We start from the raw sequence: 20506 nt of genomic DNA, 5'->3' as shown, positions 1-20506 counted from the left end.
ATTTTTAAATTCTGCTAGTTTAGCATGGTTATTTCCAAATTATTTTAAGTTTGTGTGAGCATTTCATCATAATGATAGAAATATTTTAAAATTGAATTTTCAATTATATTATGCAAATTTAACGTAGACCCAATGCTGATGTACGAATATGAATTTGTTAGTTTTGAAGATTCTCGTGCGATTATATTTCAAATATGACATGTAGCTTTAAATGTGTAACTGCTGTTTTGTGATGTGGTATTTTCTTGTCAGGTAAGAGCGCTCTTATTCTGGAGTCTCAACAACCTGATAGCTTGGAAAAGATCCGAGAACTAGAAGATGAGAGTCGATTAAGAAGACCTGAGTATCCTGAAGAAATCACCACACAACCTCCTGTGTTCACTCAGCCAATGAAAAACTTGGTACTACAGGAAAACGAAAGCGCGCATTTTGATTGTCGTCTCATCCCCGTGAAAGATAATAAATTAAAAGTAGAATGGTTCTTCAATGGTATGCCACTGATGCAAGGTAGGGGAGTGTCATTTTTGTTACAAATATCTGCTATAGATAAGCTGTATAGAATAAATGTACGCTGTTTCATTACGTTTTACGAATAATGCTCATCTGAACCTGGCATTTGAAAAGGAATATTGTAACGTATAATTTTAGTTGTTATATAGTGCTACCATCTAATGCACTATATATATATTACGAAAACTGTATTATACACCCTTTGTTCAACAAATGAGGAGAAAAATAATAAGAATCTCGAAGTATTTTGATAATCTCAGCAACATTAAACATTTGATCCAGTTAAAACCATACTGGGCAAACACGTTGCTACTGAAACTAGATTTTAAAAACAACCATATCAAAACAACCTCCAGTTTAATGTACATGAGAACGGCAACTGCCTTTTGAAAGAAGACTAAACGTTGTTTTTTTTTCTTTCTAAAGGCAGCTACAGTCTATTAAGTTCATCCAACCTACTATGTCTTTGCCTGAATTTCTACTGAAACAAAAATCTTACGTGTAATGTTAAAACAGTTCTTTGAAAATGGAATACTCAGTTGCCCTTTCCACCCTATTTATTTATACATCTATTTTCTCATTGAAATTATACAAATCACGGGAAAATTCGAATTGTATTTACAATATTGTATAGAAGCATAATATTACATGTAAATAGTGGATAAAATAATTTTCTCTCTTCTATACATAGCTTCCAGAGTTACCACTTTACACGACTTTGGCTACGTGTCCTTAGACCTGGCGTATGTGAAACCTGAAGATAGTGGAACCTACACATGTAAAGCAACAAGCGAGCTGGGTCAGGCAGTATGCTCTGCTACCTTGAACGTTAGGGGTAAGAATCGTTATCTACGTTGTAGCTACGGCTACGTAAAGTACTGTCCATAAAGTACTCTAAAAAAAAACACTATAGGTCACATGAACCAGCCATTGTGAATGAAACAGTCTAAATTTTGTGGTCTTAAGAAGTTTTTTTGGGTATTGTTAACGCTTTTAATGTTCATCATAGTGAGATTGTAACCCATCAAGGAATTATTCTAGTTATCAATGATGATTTATTAATGTGCACTCTGTCGGTTAATTGTATCTTTTTTAGAACTTAGGTTTATTGTAATATTTTACATATGCAAACAACTGATTGTAAAATAACCAAATGGAGTCAGTCCTGCGTTTTAATGTTGATATCTGAAAATAATGAGAAACGGTTTAGAAATATATATTTTCAAGTTTTATGTAAAACAATAGATAGTAGCAATGGGCCTGAAAGACCCATGATCACAATTAACTGTAAAAGGATGTGAAATTTCTTGGATCCATACCTTGTCTCTCTACCAGTCCATCAGCTTCAAAACGTTTTTTATCACCTCGTTGCTGCCAGCCATGGTTATCGTGTATGTTACTAAACTCCTCTTTTGTGCCACACTTTAACTAAGTTGAATGTTGAATATATTATTCCATTTCTTACGATTAGACACGTGTTATAAAATCTTTGTGAAGAACATTCAGCGAGTAAAGTGGTTTATATCTTCTAGGCTTGAAGGCTCTTCAACTTCAGTCACAGCAACCTAACAGCCTACAGAAGATACAAGTGTTAGAGGACACAAGCCGTTACCAAAGAGAATTTGCTGAAGACATCGTGGTCACCAGCAAGCCGATATTTATCACCTCCTTGCAAGGAGTTGACAAGCTCATTGAAGGACAAAATAGTCATATGGAGTGTCGTATTGAACCTTACCCTGATCCTAGTATGAAGATCGAATGGTTTTTCAATGGCAAATTACTTCCAAGTGGTGAGTTAAAACATAACTTTATGTTTTCACTCAGTTCCTTGTCTCTACAACAGAATTTTTAATTTTATTCAATTCGTGAACAAGCTCGAACGTGTGACCTCTCGTATACCAGATTAGTTTTCAACCAATGGAGCATAACGGCTAATTTGCTAGCCACTACCCGGAACGTATCTTTTAACTTCTCAAACATTTTCCCTCTTTCATGAATTTTTTCTCGATAATTTTTATATAGTGATTCAATTTTTCTCTTTTGCGAGTAGAGAGTTGAGCCCGGGATCTTTCAACTCACTACATCAGACGTACTTTATCAATCGAGCAGTCTTATCTGCTAGAAACCGGTTTCGATACCCGTAGTGGGCAAAGTACAGATAGCCTTTCGTGCTTAATAACGAACAACTAACAGTTACTGGTAAATTGCCTTTTTAACAACTGAAACTACCACACACATTGGTGATTTAGTTGCAGATAAAGAGGTTGTTCCATAAGTAATATAATCTTTAATCAGTGAATTCATTTCACTCTATTATGTAAACTTAAATATTTTTAAGACTGTGTTTTAGTTAGTTAGTTTTCTTTCATATTACATTGTGCTGAGAGAGGAAAAAATTTTAAACCCCCGCTTTAATATTTTGTGTGTCCTCTTTTAGCTTTTATAACAACTTTCAGACGTTTATGACAATTCTCCACCTTTGAGTTACTAAAGGTTTTTTATGCTCTGTGTATTGTTCTCTGTTAAAAACAACATTGGAAGATTATTAGAAATAGAAATCAGTATCTGCTTTAAAACACACTAGTTACTGATGAACTGATGTTATTGAAATGAAAAAACAACAGCTAGTTAACTCGGTTTTTCGGTTTTGTTTTAAAAATACATTTTGTAATTAATTTAAATGCAATGATATGAGCTACAGAAAGAAATATAACATTTTTGCTTGCTTGTTGTTGTTTTTTGTAGCTCACAGGTATCGAACAATGTATGACTTTGGCATGGCAGCCCTAGATATCTTATCTGTAACTCCAGAAGATACCGGTGAATACACGATTAAAGCTACTAACAGACTTGGAGTTGAAACATCATCCACTAGAATACATGTGACAGGTAAGTATTCAGAAAGCCTAGTTGCTTAATGTCTTATCTGTAACTACAGAAGATATCAGTGAATACATCATTAAAATATCTTCGACTAGAATAATGTTACAAGTAAAATCTGAGCGTGAGATGGCCCAATTCGGTAGTAGGTAGAATGCTCGAAAGGAAAAATGAAAGAATCTCAACATGTTAACTTGTCAAGGCACAAACTTAATTAATTCTGATATAAATATGTTTCAGAACATTTTACAAGAGTTTAGTGAGAAATAAATTGAGGAAGTGTATAGATGTTATTAAAGCACCTTTTTGGTTATTTTATCTTTGTTTATTTTAGCTGAAAATTCAAAAAAATTGACATAATTTAGGAAAAAAAGAAGGATCTCTCTTTCATAGTGACAAACAAAAGTATTTGGATCATAAAAACAATCCTCGTCACTTGCAAGTAAACAACTCAGGTGTTTTTTGATCTTGTCTTGTAGGCAGAAGTGCACTGATTCTGGAATCGCAGCAACCTGACAGCTTACAGAGAATTAGAGAGCTAGAAGATGAAAGTCGATTCCTCAGAAGTACTGAGGAAGAAGTACTGTATAACGAACGACCGGCATTTAGTCGTCCTCTGTATAACCTTGACGACTTAGTAGAGGGACAACCTGCTCACCTAGAAGCTATGTTCACACCAGTTAACGATCCTAATATGAAGATTGAATGGTTCGTCAACGGTCGCACTATTCCACAAGGTGCTTTTTGAAATACCTCTTATTACAAAGGGATAGTTGATGTTCATTAAAAGCTAATGAAGTCGTTTTTTTCTTTAAATTCTGCACACCTCTCAACCCAGTTTTTATTAGCAAACATCTACAGATACTCAACTTTAACTTTGGATCGCAGATTATGAAACAAGTTTTTTAATCTAATTATAGATATTTATTTTGAATACTAAAAATAATTTTATATATTTTTTCCTGTTTCAAAAAAAAGAATGTTGACAATCAGCCCATAGTAACATATCATGATGATCTTTAGAAGATTAGCAGTTGCTTAAAATATAGAAAATATGATTTTTAAAAATACATAACAGAACTTACTAGAAAACCTTATATGACAAACAGTAGCTGTTGGGCGGGATATTACCTAATAAGTTATTTGCCCAAACTTGAAGTTTTTAATTCATGATTCGCGTCTCGTTGACCGAAAGGAAAATTTCACAATCCGCACTTTGGAACTGTGAGTGTGCTTTTAGAGTGGCACTCAAATTCAAATGTTCGGCCAGATAAGAGTATTCCAAAAGTTGGCAGTTGGTGTTTCTGACTGGTTATCTTCCCTTAATATATCAGTTCGGAATTACAGAAAGTTATGCGTAGATAGCCCTTTTTAATGAAGCGTGACTATTCTGAAACAAGCAAAAGTTACGTGTTAGAATTAGGGAAGTTTATGCGTAAATAGCACCTTTTTCTTATATAGCGTGACTGTTCTAAGCCAAACAAACAAAAGTTACATGTTGTCTACATCCAATACTATTGTGTGACTTTGGAAATGATTGTAACGTTCCTTTATTCTAGCTCATCGATTCAGAAGTATCTGCGACTTTGGCTATGTCTCTCTGGATATACTCTATGTTTTCCCCGAAGACACTGGTACATACATGTGTAAAGCCACCAATAAGGCAGGAGAGGCAATTACCACGTGTTCGATAAGTGTTAAAGGTATAAAACGGTTGATTCTTTCGAGTTGATTTTTTTCGAAAGAGTGTACTGAGAAAATGTTGTATATTTTCCCAAAGTTTCATCGACCATAATAAACGTACAGCTTTTAAAATCCGTTGCTACACATGGTAAACGACTAATTGAGCATTTTCACAAATATGGTGGATTTAAGTTTAACAAAATTGTTTTCATAAAATATCTTAATATTAACAAATTAAAGTAATTAGTTAATGAGTGATTAGGTGTAAATATTTTGGATTTAAAATTCGTATTTAGAATACGTTTTTGAACTATTATTTTAGCTAAAAGTGCAATTTTGACTGACACACTTCACGAGGAAGGACTCCAGAAAATCAGAGAATTAGAAAGTGCGTACGTACCACCAGCAGAAGAACCTCCTCCACCCGTTACTCGTCCAGTATTCTTGACACCACTCAAATCTTTAGACAATGTCATAGAAGGGCAGTCCGCTCACCTGGAATGTCAGCTGGAGCCAGTCACTGATCCAAAACTGAAGGTTATGTGGTTTGTTAATGGAGTTGAAATCAAAGAAGGTATGTTTTAGGATAATCCAGAAATTGAGGTAAACATCATCTTCTTTAATGGTATCTGATGAAGATTTTTCAAATTAATGGTGATATCTTCTTATCATAAATTGATGTGGGATCGAAGTTTAACTTGACACTGTAGAACATTTCAAGAGTGTATGTATCGTATATTCTTATGAAATACGTGTTTAATAATTTTATTCTAAAACTCGCTCACATATGTAGCGCTGATTTTAATTAACTGAACACAATAAAATAATTACAGAACCACGGCATTTTCCTTTAAGATGATTTTTGACAGATTAAATTTTAACCTGACATCAAACGTCCCTTGTAATTTCAACGGATTGATTCATTAGAACTCCTTGCAACCACAATGTATAGAGTCATTAAAATTATTTGCAATTTCAATGTTTTGAGTCATGTTGAACAGTTAAAAGGAATTATGAAAAAAAAGATTCTTTAAAAGATGACGAAAGAAACAAAAAGGCGTTTTTAGCTATATTCAATGAATGAATGTTTGAACCAACAGCTCATCGGTTCCGTAAGACCCATGACTTTGGCTACGTAGCTCTGGATATCCTGTACGTGTTTCCTGAAGACACAGGTACATACATGTGCAAGGCTGTCAGTGAGCTTGGAGAAGCTGTAACCACGTGCTCCATCAAAGTCCAAGGTAGACTAAACTACGGTTATTCATAAACTGAGTCCAATACTTTAAAAAACTAAATAATTTATTATTAGGCCATTTCTCCAATTTGTACTTTGTCTCCTGAAGCTTAAAGGTATGATAAGAGTTGAATTATGTTCCCATATCACGAAGTAATGAAAACGTTACGAGGTCAAATACATTTTCAATGTATTATGTTCCTAAATCATTGGCATTTTTAATTAATTAAATAATTAATCTATTTGAAGTTAAATCACTTTTATAATCCACTGAAACATTAAACAATTGTATTACTAGATCGTAAACCGCATCTATGATCAACATTAAAAACAGCCAAACACTTAGATTGTTGTTATTATTTTTACTAGCTTTGTTGATTTTCAACTAGAAATTTATAACCATTAACATTTTAATCTGACCAGTTTCGTTTATTTTTATTTGGTTTTAAATTTAATGTAAGAAAATAGAAATTTTTGTCACAGTACAAAATGTCAAACTGAAAACTAAAACTAAACGCTATAACATAAAAATTTTACAGATTTAACTGATGTCAATGTATTATGTTTAAATTTATCATCTGTGAAAAAATACATTATGATATTCACAAAAAAGCACGTTAATCTAGTTAATTTCAATGTTACTTTCCTAAACTACTATGCTGTAAAACCTATACCAAGATTAATTTAGTGTCAGCTACAGGGTAACTAAAAGAACCAAAAAGTAGTTTGGGTTTTGATTCGTTTCCACATAAAGCACACGTCACACTGAGTTAAACCAATATGACAAGGTTTTGTTGTGTTCATAATTAACATATTATCAAACGAAGCTAGTAAATGTATTTATAGGAAATTATTTACAGTTCTAATGATAAAACAGTTTGAAATAACCTTTTCGTTTGCCTTTTACAATAAAAATCAATGGTTTATTGTTCTAAATGTTGCCTTTTTGTCGTTGCTTTAGCTCGACGCAGTATTCTGGATGATACACAACATCCAGAAGGCCTGGAGAAGATCAGGGAACTGGAGAGTTTAGTGAAGTTCCAACCCATAGAAATCGTAGAGAAGCCGTTATGTCGTCCCTACTTCACAACCGAACTCCAGGGGATAACAGAATTTGTTGAAGGTCAGAGTGCACACTTTGAATGCCAAGTAGAACCATCTCATGATAACGAGTTGAAGGTGGAGATCTTCCACAATGGAAAACCTCTCGATGCAGGTATGTACGTAGATCGGTTTTTTTAAAGCAGAATTTTGAATTTCAAGTGAAAATAAAAATAAAGGTCTTGCCAGTCATAAAGCTATTTCTTTATTTTGCAATGGAAATAATCCAGATTTAAATTTAAATTGTAGACAACAATACAAAAAAATAGGGGGCTTCAATAAGAACATATCTTATAAATATTTGATTTGTATATGAAATACGTTTCTAATAATCTGATGTTTTTATTAAGTAACTGTTCTTACAAATGTTTATAGGTTCTCGGTTCCATGTTACTTTTGACTTTGGCTACGTTGCACTAGACATCAAGCACGTTTATCCAGAAGATACAGGAATGTTTACTGTGAAAGCCACAAACCGTCTTGGAGAGGCTGCCATTTCTATCAATATTAAAGTTCATGGTATGTGATGTTATTTTGAAAATGTAGAACAGTTCCGAACTTCCTAAGTAATTTATTTACACGTTATTGTTTATAAAATTGTTCACTACGGTATTTAGGTTATCTGCCAAACACTGCGTTAAACAGCAGTTTTTTATTTACTAACTAACCTGTCCACCATCATGAACAGCCGAACGTTCACTAACTAACCTGTTCACCACCATGAACAACTAAACGTTCACTAACTAACCTGTCCACCATCGTAAACAGTCGAACGTTCACTAACTAACCTGTCCACCACCATGAACAACTAAACGTTCGCTAACTAACCTGTCACCATCGTAAACATCCGAACGTTCACTAACTAGCCTGTCCACCACCATAAACAACTGCACATTTACAAACTAACCTGTCCACCACCATGAACAGTTAAGTGTTCAGTAAGTAAAATGACCACCATCACAAACAGTCACATGTTCACTGAGAAAACTGGTTACTGCTATGAACGCTAATGAACCTAAGTGTGCAGCAACTAAACTGGGCATTGTCACGAAGCTAAACTTTATCATAATAAATGACTCAATGTCCAAGAATAACATCCTCACCGTTAATAGAAAACTCTAACTGTGTGAGTAACCCTTCTATACAGTAGAAATGTATGTTCTGAATACGTTACATATTTTCTGTATGGTTTAATGTTATTAGTTCCGGAATATATCCTGTTATGTGAATATTATAAACCTGTTATGTGAGTATTATAGACCTAAACTAGAGTCCGATATTTTTCATCGCATACAATAAAATAAACGCATTTAATTCTATTACGTTTACATTACAAAACACTTCACACTGCTGTTCATTTGATGTAATTTATTACGTTCTACTTCCAGGTAAAAGTGCTATCATTCTTGACACGCAACATCCAGAGGGTCTCGCTAAAATTAAGGAACTGGAAGACGAATCGCGATATCGACGAGAAGAGATAATTGAACCCCGCACATTCCAGCGCCCTGTGTTCACAGCCCCTCTGCAGAATTTGGACGCTTTAATCGAAGGGGACGCTGCTCATCTGGAGTGTCGCCTCATTCCTGTTGGAGATCCAACTTTAAAAGTGGAATGGTTCGTCAATGAGAAGGCCCTACCAACAAGTTTGTCACAAGTCTTTTCTTATAAAGAGACTTAAATTGAAGTTCAAGAGAACATGCCGTCAAGAATTATAATTTTTTTGTGTTAATCAAACGTGTACCTATATTACACTGTGACAGTTACTGATGAATTCCTCTCACAAAAATAGGTTCATCCGTCTAGAGTGGAAAGCGATAATCGTAATAAAAAAGTATTTCATTGTTTATAAATGAGACGAACTATATCGGTTTTATTATTACTATTAATAACTATGGATCAAAAATAAGCTAACCTTTCTAACCGGAAATAAAACGTTCTTTCCCTCTGGTGGGTGAGAGCTAAGTTTACAAAATTATAACGCATAAATTCGGATCTCGATTCCCCACTTTTTGCACTATGAAAATAACTACAATAACAGAACTGAAACGTAAATTATGTGTTAATAAAGCCAATTCTAAAACAATGATTAGAATGCATTGATTCATTAATTGGGTGCTCTCGTTGTAAAAGCGGGTTTCGTCCATAAACCCAGTAATACCTCGCGTGAACTGACTGATTTAGAGAACTTAGGTTGTTTTTAAATTCAGATGTTAAACTAATAATACAAAATAATCGCCATACATTAAGAATGATAATATTCCAAATTATGCTAAACATTTGAATCACTAATATTAATAAAATTAAATTAAAACACAAAGTGGTATTTGTCATTAGTTAAACAAAACAGTTGTTTGTTCCTTTGATCTGTAACTGACTTCATAAAAAACTAGGTGATCTGTATTTAATAAAAACATTCAGTGCTTATGTTGATGATAATTTACACTGTAAAAGAAGCCTGGAGTGTGTTTGTTTGTTTTGTTAAAACGTTTTGTGTTTTAAGGTTTCTGTTGTATCACTTAGGCTCTCGTTTCTTGACTACTCATGACTTCGGATATGTGGCTCTTGACATCCAGTATGTACGTCCAGATGACGCTGGTGTTTACATGTGCAGAGCATCTAACGAATTGGGTGAAGCTGTCACTACTGCTTCGGTCAAGATAAAATGTGAGAAGTGGCTTTATTATTTTTGATCTTTCAGATGGGATAAGATAGATCAGTACTGTTGTGGATAAAGTGACCGTGTTAGAAAGTATTTATAATTAAAGATTAAATTTGTACATCTAAACAAATATAAGAGAGAAACTCTTTTCTTTCTTTTTTTTACAGTAGGGTCGCAAATCGAGAAGTAAAATTTGTAAATTATATTGAGGATAAAGGAAAAATTTCAGAAGTTTTGTCTTCTATGATATTGTAATCTATTTTTTAGCATTTGTGATAATCGCAAACCTTATAAATACTTTAATAAAACGTAGGCAATAAAAAGTTTTGAATATTTTTTTAATTGAATGCAAAATACAGAATTATTTACTGGGAAGCTATAGTTAGAAAAATTAACGATTTGTGTAAATGTATAGTTGTGTAAAGAAATTTCACTGTTTATAGAGACTTCACGTTGGAATAGTCTATATGAACATTTAAAAGGAGATACGAGTGAATGTCTTCGTTAGAGTAAGGCTTACAAATTCTGAACTTTCGACAGGATGGTTAACTTTTTCTCGCCACCAAATATTTGAATCTATTTTTTTTTATTCCAGCTAAAGCCGCAATACAGCTGGAGACGCAGCATCCTGAAGGACTGGAAAAAATTCAGGAAATGGAATATCTAAAGAGCCTGAAAGGGCCGGAAGAACCAGATAAAGTCTATGATAAACCTATCTTCATCATGCCTATTGTTGGGCCTCATGAACTAGTGGAAGGACAGCTTGCGTTCTTTGAATGTCGTGTCACACCTGTGGATGATCCTGACTTGAAATTTGAGTGGTATTTGAACGGGAAGGAACTGAAAACAGGTTCGCTCAGGACACGAAATATTCAGTGTTTCAAATTATCATTGTGTAGTCTTAAACGGGACTCAAACCTGTTAAGTCTTTTACTCAGTTATTTACTCATAAAGGAAAAAAAAAGATAAAATAACATAAAATTAAACACCATGTTCCTCGGTATGCATTTGTTTACAATGAATGAATTTGTTATAATGTAATGTGTAACAGTGCTTCATGTAAGTTCGAAGCAGGATTATTTCAGTTTGTTAAATATTTCATTCTAGGTACTCGTTTCCGAGTCACCCATGATTTTGGACTGGTGAACATGGAGATCAGATCAGTTATCCCAGAAGACTCTGGTGTTTACATGTGCAAGGCTATTAACAAAGTTGGTGAAGCTGTCACTTCTACGTCACTTAAAGTAACAGGTAAACTGTCATATCTTTCTTGGATATGTAATACACGTGTACACCAAAGAAGAAAAAAAGGAAAGTTATATGTACACACAAGTGGATCTAGTGAATAATCCGTTTCCTTTTAACCAAAATGAGTCAATATGTACATCTTGTTACTACCACACCCTTCCGAAAAATAATATCTCACTCTTTAGCCATGGGTATGTTATAATAGTGACAGTCAAATTTCACTTTTGATCTAACAAGGTTTGGTCGTAATGTTAGACTATTTGTCTTCCCTCTTGTTTAGCATTTCAGAATTAAGGAGAGGACGGCTAGCAGCGACTTTGCACAAAATTCAACAAGCAAGCTGATTAACTAATGAAAATGCCCGTGATTTATACACGTCACTGCAAACTTTGAGGCCTAAAATAATACTATGAATGTGTAGTAGACAAACCCGCGAATACTCTTAAGTGGTATTTTATCAACATTGACGAAGTACGTTTGTTTTTAACTTTGATTTATCTTGATTTTAGAAAATATTTTCTTTGGACTTTCATTTTTATATATTTCTGTCTAAAATAACCAGTGTTCAGTAAGGTCCATACGTTACATCATTTCCCAGGTCGCCATGGAGTTCTGGGAGAGAGTCAACACCCCGAGAGCCACCTAAAGACCCAACAGATGTTCGAATACGATTCCTCGCGAATTCCTGAAGTGTGGTGGGATGCGGGTCCTGCCTCCCGACCAGTTTTCACGCGACATTTAAGCAGCTATGACAAGTTGGTTGAAGGGCAAAATGCCCGTCTGGAGGCTAGAGTGGAGCCCGCTAACGACGAGAAATTGAAGATAGAATGGTATAAGAATGGCGTGTCCCTCGTGACTGGTGAGTCTGTATCCACAAATTAGAATAACTGATGTTTGGAAATTATTTCCAAAGACGCCTATGCAGAATCCAATTTGTGAGTTAAAATTCAGTAATATGTATCCTTAGTGTGTGTAAAATGTATTGTAAATGTTCCAGGATTCCTGCTAATCCATTCGTTGTCCAATTGAATACAAAGTAAAATGCAAAAAGCAATACTCTAAAACGGTGGGTTGCTCAAAAAAGATCCAGATACAACACGTTGACCATACATTTCCTTAATACAAACGTTTGTTGTTATTGTTGTTGTTGTTTTTTAAATGTAGGTAATTGGCCGTTTCTCACTAGTTTATTTTGAACCTATCATAACCTAATATTTGTGTGTTATTATTTCAAGCTTATTACAGAAATATTTTCACTTTCACAGGAACAAGGATGGCTATGACCTTTGACTTTGGTCTTTGTGCCCTTGAATTGACCGGTTTAAGGCCTGACGACTCTGGTATTTACACCTGTAGAGCGGTGAATGAAGCTGGTGAAGCCGTTTCAACGTGCTCTCTTAAAATTGAAGGTAAAAAGAAATACATTTAACACAGGTGTTGAACATGCATGTAGTACCATACAGCATAATTTTAGAAAAGCTTATAAAATAAGGAAAGGTAAAGCTAGGCTAGACAACCAATGTACTGAGTTGTTCATATGATATTTGCTTTCGTAATTTGGTTTATTTTTTAATTTCACGAGTATAAGAAATGTCTTATTTAATGTACTCCTATTGTTCACCTATCATGACAACAACAGTTTAAACTGGGTAAGTTCTTCAATAAATACATTTACAAACTTATTGTTAGAATAAGGTTTAGCACACTTGTACACATTATAAGTATTTTTGCAGTTTTGTTCCTTACAACACAAAATAAATAAAATAAGAAACATCAACTGTGATACTTCTCAATCCTGTTTTTCTGGTATCAGGTAGAAAGAAAAAGATTTAAAATAGGTACAAGTAAAGGGAACTTTATTACAGATATCAATCAAGGAAAACTTTAATATATGTATTACGTAGAGGTAGTTTGAATATAGGTGTCAAGCAAAGGGAATTCTTATATACATGCGAAGAAAGATTCTTTTTCGTATAAACCTAGGGGAATTGTTGTATAGGAATAAAGCAGCGGGGATATATATATATATACACGCATGTGTATAAAGTAAAGGTAGTTTTATATGGTTGTCCAGTAAGGATAGTTCATCCATCTAGGTCGTCATGGGATTATTACATCAACCCAAAATCCTGAAAGCCTCCAGAAGATCCAGGAACTGGAAGCCTACCAAGCTCCAGAACTTGAGCTGGGAGACGCGGTGTTTGAATCCCCTGTGTTTATCACCCACCTGAACAACTTGGAACTGAGGGAAGATGATTCGGCCTACTTCGAGTGTCGTGTGGAACCTTCCAAAGACCCGACCCTCAAGATTGAGTTCTTTTTGAACGGCAAACCGCTTTCTGCTGGTAAGAGATCTTAAGTTGGAAATGTCACTTTAGCAATGGAACTCTAGAGTGTTTCTATTATTATGTCTTCAAATAATGTTTCTGTTATGATATCTTCAAATGTTGCTTTATCAATGGAACTCTAGAGTGTTTCTATTATTATGTCTTCAAATGTCACTTTAGCAATGGAACTCTAGAGTGTTTCTATTATTATGTCTTCAAATAATGTTTCTGTTATGATATCTTCAAATGTTGCTTTATCAATGGAACTCTAGAGTGTTTCTATTATTATGTCTTCAAATGTCACTTTAGCAATGAAACTCGAGAGTGTTTCTATTATTATATCGTATATTACAGTTAGTTTCATCTATTAATGACGCGTAATGAAGAAAATTAGCATCCGTATCATAAAATGTATACAAATATTTATGTATATGTATTTGTGTATAAACATATATATACACACTTATATACGAGTGGCCATTTTTAGTACTAAACAGTCCGCGATAATATTTTAAACGAAACAGTTACAAACAGTGGTTTAAGCATGTGCTTGTCTTTCCATGTGTTGCTAGACAAGTTTGTAGATCATGTTGACGGTACTGTACCACACTTTAGATGTAGTTAGGGCCCGATTACTGTCAGTAATCCTAATAATACTAAGCAAGCCTTTGTACATCTAAACAGTATTGGTGTGCGCGCTTTCCCTCATTAGACCCCTCGACGTTTCTGGCACCCGCTAGATTTAATTATGTCTTGCGAGAAAGCAGTAATTATGACTTCAGGTTCATGAAAATATCTACTTTCATAATATCAGACATAACAAAGGATATATCAAGCCTTTAACATTCCTTTTGTCGTAAAATTATTAATAATTCTTATATTAACAATGAATCTTTTGTGTAAGATATTGATTACAGTTTATTTACCAAAGCTTAAAACTTTCTCATTTTCCACATAAAATGAATAATTAACATTCGTTGTGGAATTCAGCTGATCAGAACTTAGCTATCATTACATATATAAACAAACTTACACTTGAGAAAAGTAATTGGCCGTAGTATTCAGCTGATCAGAACTTAGCCATCATTACATGTATAAACAAACATACACTTGAGAAAAAATAGCAGAAGATGATTCCCTTTAAAGTTAAACAATGGTAATGTTATATTCTAATTTAGTGTAAGTTTTGTAAAAACAACACTTTCAATGCCTCGTCTCTCTTTTCTCCAGCTACCCGCTTCACAGCTAATAATGATTTCGGTTTTGTCACTTTGAGTATCAGTCATGTCTACCCAGAAGATTCGGGTATCTACACCTGTCGCGCAACCAACAGCAAAGGACAGGCCGTGACAACGGGTTCCCTTAAAGTCCACAGTAAGTTTGAATTGTAAAATATGTATGTATTAAGCTGTGTCAGGTGTGGCTTATTGAAGACTATTGAAAGGGCCAAGGTTCGAGCTGCAGTGTGCCATTTAATACTCGCAGTGATTTCAGCCGTAAGTGAATTACAACTATAGCCAGTAATTTCTCTATAGGTGGATGGCACTGCTAATAGCTAACGTGTTTGAAAGTAAATTACGTAAGAACAAAATGAAGAAACATGCTTGCTTCTTACTGCACCCAAATCTTTAAAAATGTCTAAGTTTCTTACCGTTCACGTGTTATATATCAGAGGTATCACAAATATATATAAAAGTGTAGCATAGATAGACCAAATATTCCCTGTAAGTGGAACAGTGCTTTTAAGAAATATTACATCTGAATTACTAGACCTTAAGATGTGGATAAACAGTTTTTCGTTACTTACATTGTTTACAAAGAAATCGATAGATCGATAATTTATCCTCTACGGAATAACAGCAGGTAGTAAGATATAATATTGGTACGTAATAAATAATTTATAAATGCATTCAATCAACCATCAGTTTACCTAGTTAGGCTTGGTAAGGCATAACTTATTAGGATTGTGGGTGCCCTTTTAGTGATTTACAGCTAACGATAAAAAGATTAATTGTCATTTCTCTGTATTCTGGTGTTCAAATCACAATTTAAGAGACGTAAAAGCGTACAGAGAAACTTAAACACGTGAATTTTATTAATCTAACTGAGCCAATAGTGTGCATTTTATTCTGCACTTGTTATATTTTTAACCCTCAAATTGCAGACTTTTCTGTATCGTTCACCATCAGTAGGGCTCAAATATTGCATCATATTGAGTAATATTTTGTATTTGTCTATTATAATAATCATAATAAAGAACTCACCAAAAAGGTGTAACCACTCAATTTATTTTCATATTACAGAGGAAAACCCAGCAGTAATCAGTGGGATTAATTGTAGAGCTGAGGAGTTCCTCAGTGGGTTAGGGTAAATTAATTGCTGAATTGAAAAATTCCTCAATGAGTCAAGGTAAATTCACGGAACTGCAAAGCTAAAATTCATTGTTCAATTACTCGTAGTGGACAAAAAGTACATAGCCTATTGTTCTTGATGATGAAAACCCCACTTGAAATAAAAATGTATCTCAGAACGGCTAGTATGGGTATTAATACTTTTACTGATAAGAAGAGAACAACGTTTCGACCTTCTTAGATCATCTTCAGATTAAGAAAGAGAGAGTTTGCAACTGACCGCTGACGTACCCGTTTATACTCTCGTCTCTAAGACATGTGCTCGACAACGGTCAGTTGCAAATTCTTTCTTTTTTAATCTGAAGATGACATAAGAAGGTCAAAACGTTGTTCTCTCCTTATCAGTAAAAGTATTAATACCCATACCAACCGCTCTGAGATACAGATAGCCTATTGTGTAGCTTTGTGCTAAAACAAAAGGTTAGTGAATGTCTTTGGTTTTCTTGTTTCTTGTGTTTTTTGTTTGTTATTTAATATGTAAGGGGTCTTGTACTAAACAAACAGTTATGAATTCGGAAGTTATTTGGTTCATAAATATTTTGAAAAATGTGTTTCAAACACACGTGAAATCAATATCGATTCCGGGTTAAAACAAGTATAATGTTTGTTGTTCTTTTCTTGTAATGAATTCTTCAGTTATATTCTTAATGTTATTGTTCTCTGTGATCAGGTAAGGGAGCCGTCATTTCCACAACTCTTCATCCGATGGGACAAGAGGGCTTGTCACATGTGCAGGAAGTCGAAGAAGCTTATCTCTCTAGATATCAGGTATCTTTTGGCTAGAGAGTTCAACTGTGGATAACAGTGGTTTCATCTTTGAACCTATCATATTAAAACCTGCTTCACGGCAAGGATTTATAGAATGTATTTTAGTTCTGAAAATCCTATAAGATAATGATTTTGAAAATGGAAAAGAAAAACGACTTTTTTTTTTTCGACACAATGGAAGATAAAACGTTCATTACAAAATTATCAGTCGACTATTATCGGTAACATGATCACCTTGATGATGGTAGTAACTGTTTATTATGTTAACATAAAGTGCCTGAATAAATAAGGTTAAGATAATGTTAATTTAAAGTAAAACATGGAGTATGTCAGGGTTAAGTACATAAAATATTAAGAAAATATTATTTCTTAACTCAACTTATTCTTAATTTGTAAGTGTAAGAAATGTTTTATTTCCTTTGATTAAAATCATTAATATCAGAGCAGTATTAAATAGACTTCGTTGCGTATTCAATCCTTTAATTTTTCGGTACTTTTGTCCTTAAATATATATAGTATAATAGTAAACGCTAGGTACTACCGAAGATGTGTTTATTTTATCCATTGGACAATTGTTTTACAATTATTAAACATTGTTCATTCTTGGTTAATAGAAAAAATAAGTTATTGGAAAATTGAAGGTAATTTTTTCTTCAATATTATTGTATCTACCCTTATAAAGCTGAGGGATTAGAATAGTAAACTGCTCTAATTCGTTGTTATTAATGTCGCAGACAACCTTGGAGGAAGATAACCAGATGTTTCCAAAACCCGTGTTTGTAGAACCGCTTCAACAAAGCTTCACTGTTAACGAGGGCGAAGGACTTCGGCTAAATTGCCGATACGAGCCCTCCACTGATCCAAAACTTGCGATCGATTGGTTTTTCAATGGAAAGGTCTTAGAATTAGGTAACAGTTTTATTATTTTAGATTATTTGACATATTTATTGTAGAAGTACCATAAACTTCAATCGAAAACGTAACTACTTTTTAAATTTCATGAAATAACCGAGTTTCTCGAAAATCGAACTCCATTGTTCTTGTTTATGAAGGAAGAGATGTCTGAAATGCCCAACTCAAGATGTATAACTGAATAAAAAGCTACCGCAAAGTGTTGTTTTTTACCTAATTAGAGTATATAATGTTTTAATGCAATAATCCATATATTCCACTCCAGGCTCCCGTTTCACCCACGCAACAGATTTTGGCCAAGTCACATTGGTAATTTCAGATTTATGGCCTAGAGATAATGGAGTTTACACCTGCCGAGCTCGCAATGCCGCAGGGGAAGCCTTCACTTCAACCACCATTCAGTGTATTGGTGAGTAACAGAAACTTGATCTGGTCTTTCAGATAAGTTTAAAAAGATCCAACAAGTTTAGTTTTCTCAAGTTTTCCTATCCTTTACTGTCGATCTTGAATTAGGTTAAATAACAAATTTAATTGTTACTAAATATCTTACTCATAAAAACAAAGGGTAATGTTTACAAAGTGCTTGGTGTAGTCTAGGGGCTACGTTGTTTGGCTACAGATTAAAGGGAGTTCAAGATAAGATGTCGCTGAGCGCGTTCCACACTTTTAGCAACTTTGAATGAATTATCAAAGCGTTAATTCTGTTATTCATTTCAAAGAATCAAACAAATTCCTTATGGCTACTTTTTTTTTTTTTCCTCACAGTTTAAAATTAGGTGCAACTATACCTGAAAGCCAAAGGTCTCTGAACTGGCTGTTTAGCCGACTTGCACACGAGAGTGGAAATTTAAAAAAAAAAAAAAAAAAAAAGAATAAAGGCTAATTAAACATATGTGACTTCAAATATATTTGCAATTCTCATTAGACATTAAATCTTCCTTGGTGATAGTTTTGAAGAAAAAAAGATGATTTTTTTTGTTAACTCTAAACATTTAATATTTCAGTACAATTGTATTAGTTTGTAAATAAAAATATTGTAGTCTTTTGGCCCGTTTGTGGCTCTACGGTAAGTGTTAAGGCTTACGACGTTGAAATCTGGGTCTTTTGTTAGGTAAAAGCACAATATATGAAGGCACCCTTCATCCTGAAGGAGAGCGGGGCCTTGAAAGTATACAGACACTCGAAGAATCTCTACTTAAAACGGTTGAAGGTATACCAGACGAAGAAGGACATCCTCCTATCTTCACGTCACAGTTCCAGAATCTAACAAACCTGAACGAAGGTGACATTGCCCATTTTGAGGCCACTCTAACCCCTGCTGGGGATCAGACGATGACGGTGGAATGGTATTTCAATGGAAAACCACTTAAAGCAAGTACGTATGTTTCCATCCCATTATATCTGATAACTTTGTAATGATGATAAGTTACCCTATATATATATATATATATTATACACATAATATTTAATTCAAATACATCTTTGTTTGCCTAGGACACCGAATCCGCACCATCCACGCTTTTGGTATGGTTGTTTTAGAAATTATGGGAGTTGTCGTTGAGGATTCGGGGCAGTACACGTGTAAAGCAACCAACAAGTGGGGCAAGGCCGAAATTACAGTAACATTAGAAACTGTTGACCGAGCACGAGGTCAAAGGCCGAAGTTCACTACTCAGCTAAAGAGCATGATTGGTCTGAAAGAAGGCGACAGTGCCCATTTTGAATGTACCCTGGTACCTGTTGGTGACCCAGCTATGAAGGTGGAGTGGTTCCATAATGGTCAACCTCTTCGAGATAGTAAGTGTAACATTCAATCACTATGTCATTGTCTGTAGTTAGCTTAAAGACTGGTTAATTATAATGGCTAAATGCGTTTAGATCGGTCAATCCGTTACTGAACATCCACAATAGAATAAATATTATTAGCTTTATGATTTTTTTCCAATGGGCATTGTATGTATAAAGTGCTTTGTTAACCTCTGCACAAAGAAAGTAAAGATATAACAACAACCTTTATATGTGATGCACGTGATGTAAACATTACTACGTTGAAATAAACCGTGACATTCACATGACTTTCTGTTTGCTCTAGGTTCTAGAATTAAGACGCTGAGTGACTTTGGTTTTGTTGTCATGGATATTTCATTTGTTCACGTGGAGGACTCTGGAGAATATATTTGTGTGGCGACCAATAAGTATGGATCTGACACCACCCGCTGTGTTATAGAGTGTACTGGTGAGTTTTATAAACACTGTACTTATTAAATATGTTTTGAAGATATTTGCTTTTGTTCTTGCGATGATAAGATTTGTTTTTCTTGTGAGACAAAACTAAAAGATAAACATTTGCTCAACAACTTATACCCAGTATTTGAGTCAGATTCTATTTTTCATCACTTTTTAACATTTCTAGTTACGTTCACGTGCTATCTTCCCTTCATCTCCCTCCCTTTCATTGAACAGTTTCTAATAAATTGGAAGGCCCAACATGGCTAGGAGGGTTAAGGCACTCGACTCGTAATCCGAGGGTCGCGTGTTCGAATCCCTGTCACACCAAACATGCTCTCTCTTCAACCGTGGGGGCGTAAACATCAGTGCTTATGGGACTTCATTAACAGACCCGGCATGGCCAGGAGGGTTAAGGCGTTTGATTCGTAATCTGAGGGTCGCAGGTTCGAATCCTCGTCGCACCAAATATGCTCGCCCTTTCAGCCGTGGGGGCGTTATAATGTGATTCTCAATCCCACTATTCGTTGGTAAAAAAGTA

At 34.5% G+C, this 20506-nt stretch overlaps 1 protein-coding gene across 1 annotated transcript in view; it reads left to right on the top strand.

Moving 5' to 3' along the window:
- Positions 1–20506, top strand: part of LOC143228322 (titin-like) — a 98531-nt gene that overhangs the window by 41887 nt on the left and 36138 nt on the right. Inside the window, 24 exon segments of the mRNA XM_076459592.1 lie at positions 253–507; positions 1202–1345; positions 2043–2300; positions 3256–3399; positions 3870–4127; positions 4950–5093; positions 5396–5647; positions 6174–6317; positions 7272–7526; positions 7787–7930; positions 8800–9057; positions 9935–10078; positions 10669–10923; positions 11181–11324; positions 11920–12180; positions 12587–12730; positions 13418–13666; positions 14879–15022; positions 16730–16827; positions 17562–17736; positions 18005–18148; positions 18851–19114; positions 19234–19536; positions 19832–19975. Of these exon segments, the coding sequence (XP_076315707.1) occupies positions 253–507; positions 1202–1345; positions 2043–2300; positions 3256–3399; positions 3870–4127; positions 4950–5093; positions 5396–5647; positions 6174–6317; positions 7272–7526; positions 7787–7930; positions 8800–9057; positions 9935–10078; positions 10669–10923; positions 11181–11324; positions 11920–12180; positions 12587–12730; positions 13418–13666; positions 14879–15022; positions 16730–16827; positions 17562–17736; positions 18005–18148; positions 18851–19114; positions 19234–19536; positions 19832–19975 (4725 nt within the window).

Source organism: Tachypleus tridentatus, chromosome 10, assembly GCF_004210375.1.
Source record: "Tachypleus tridentatus isolate NWPU-2018 chromosome 10, ASM421037v1, whole genome shotgun sequence".
In the NCBI taxonomy this organism is placed as follows: domain Eukaryota; kingdom Metazoa; phylum Arthropoda; class Merostomata; order Xiphosura; family Limulidae; genus Tachypleus; species Tachypleus tridentatus.
This window is presented reverse-complemented; position numbering and strand designations above follow the sequence as displayed.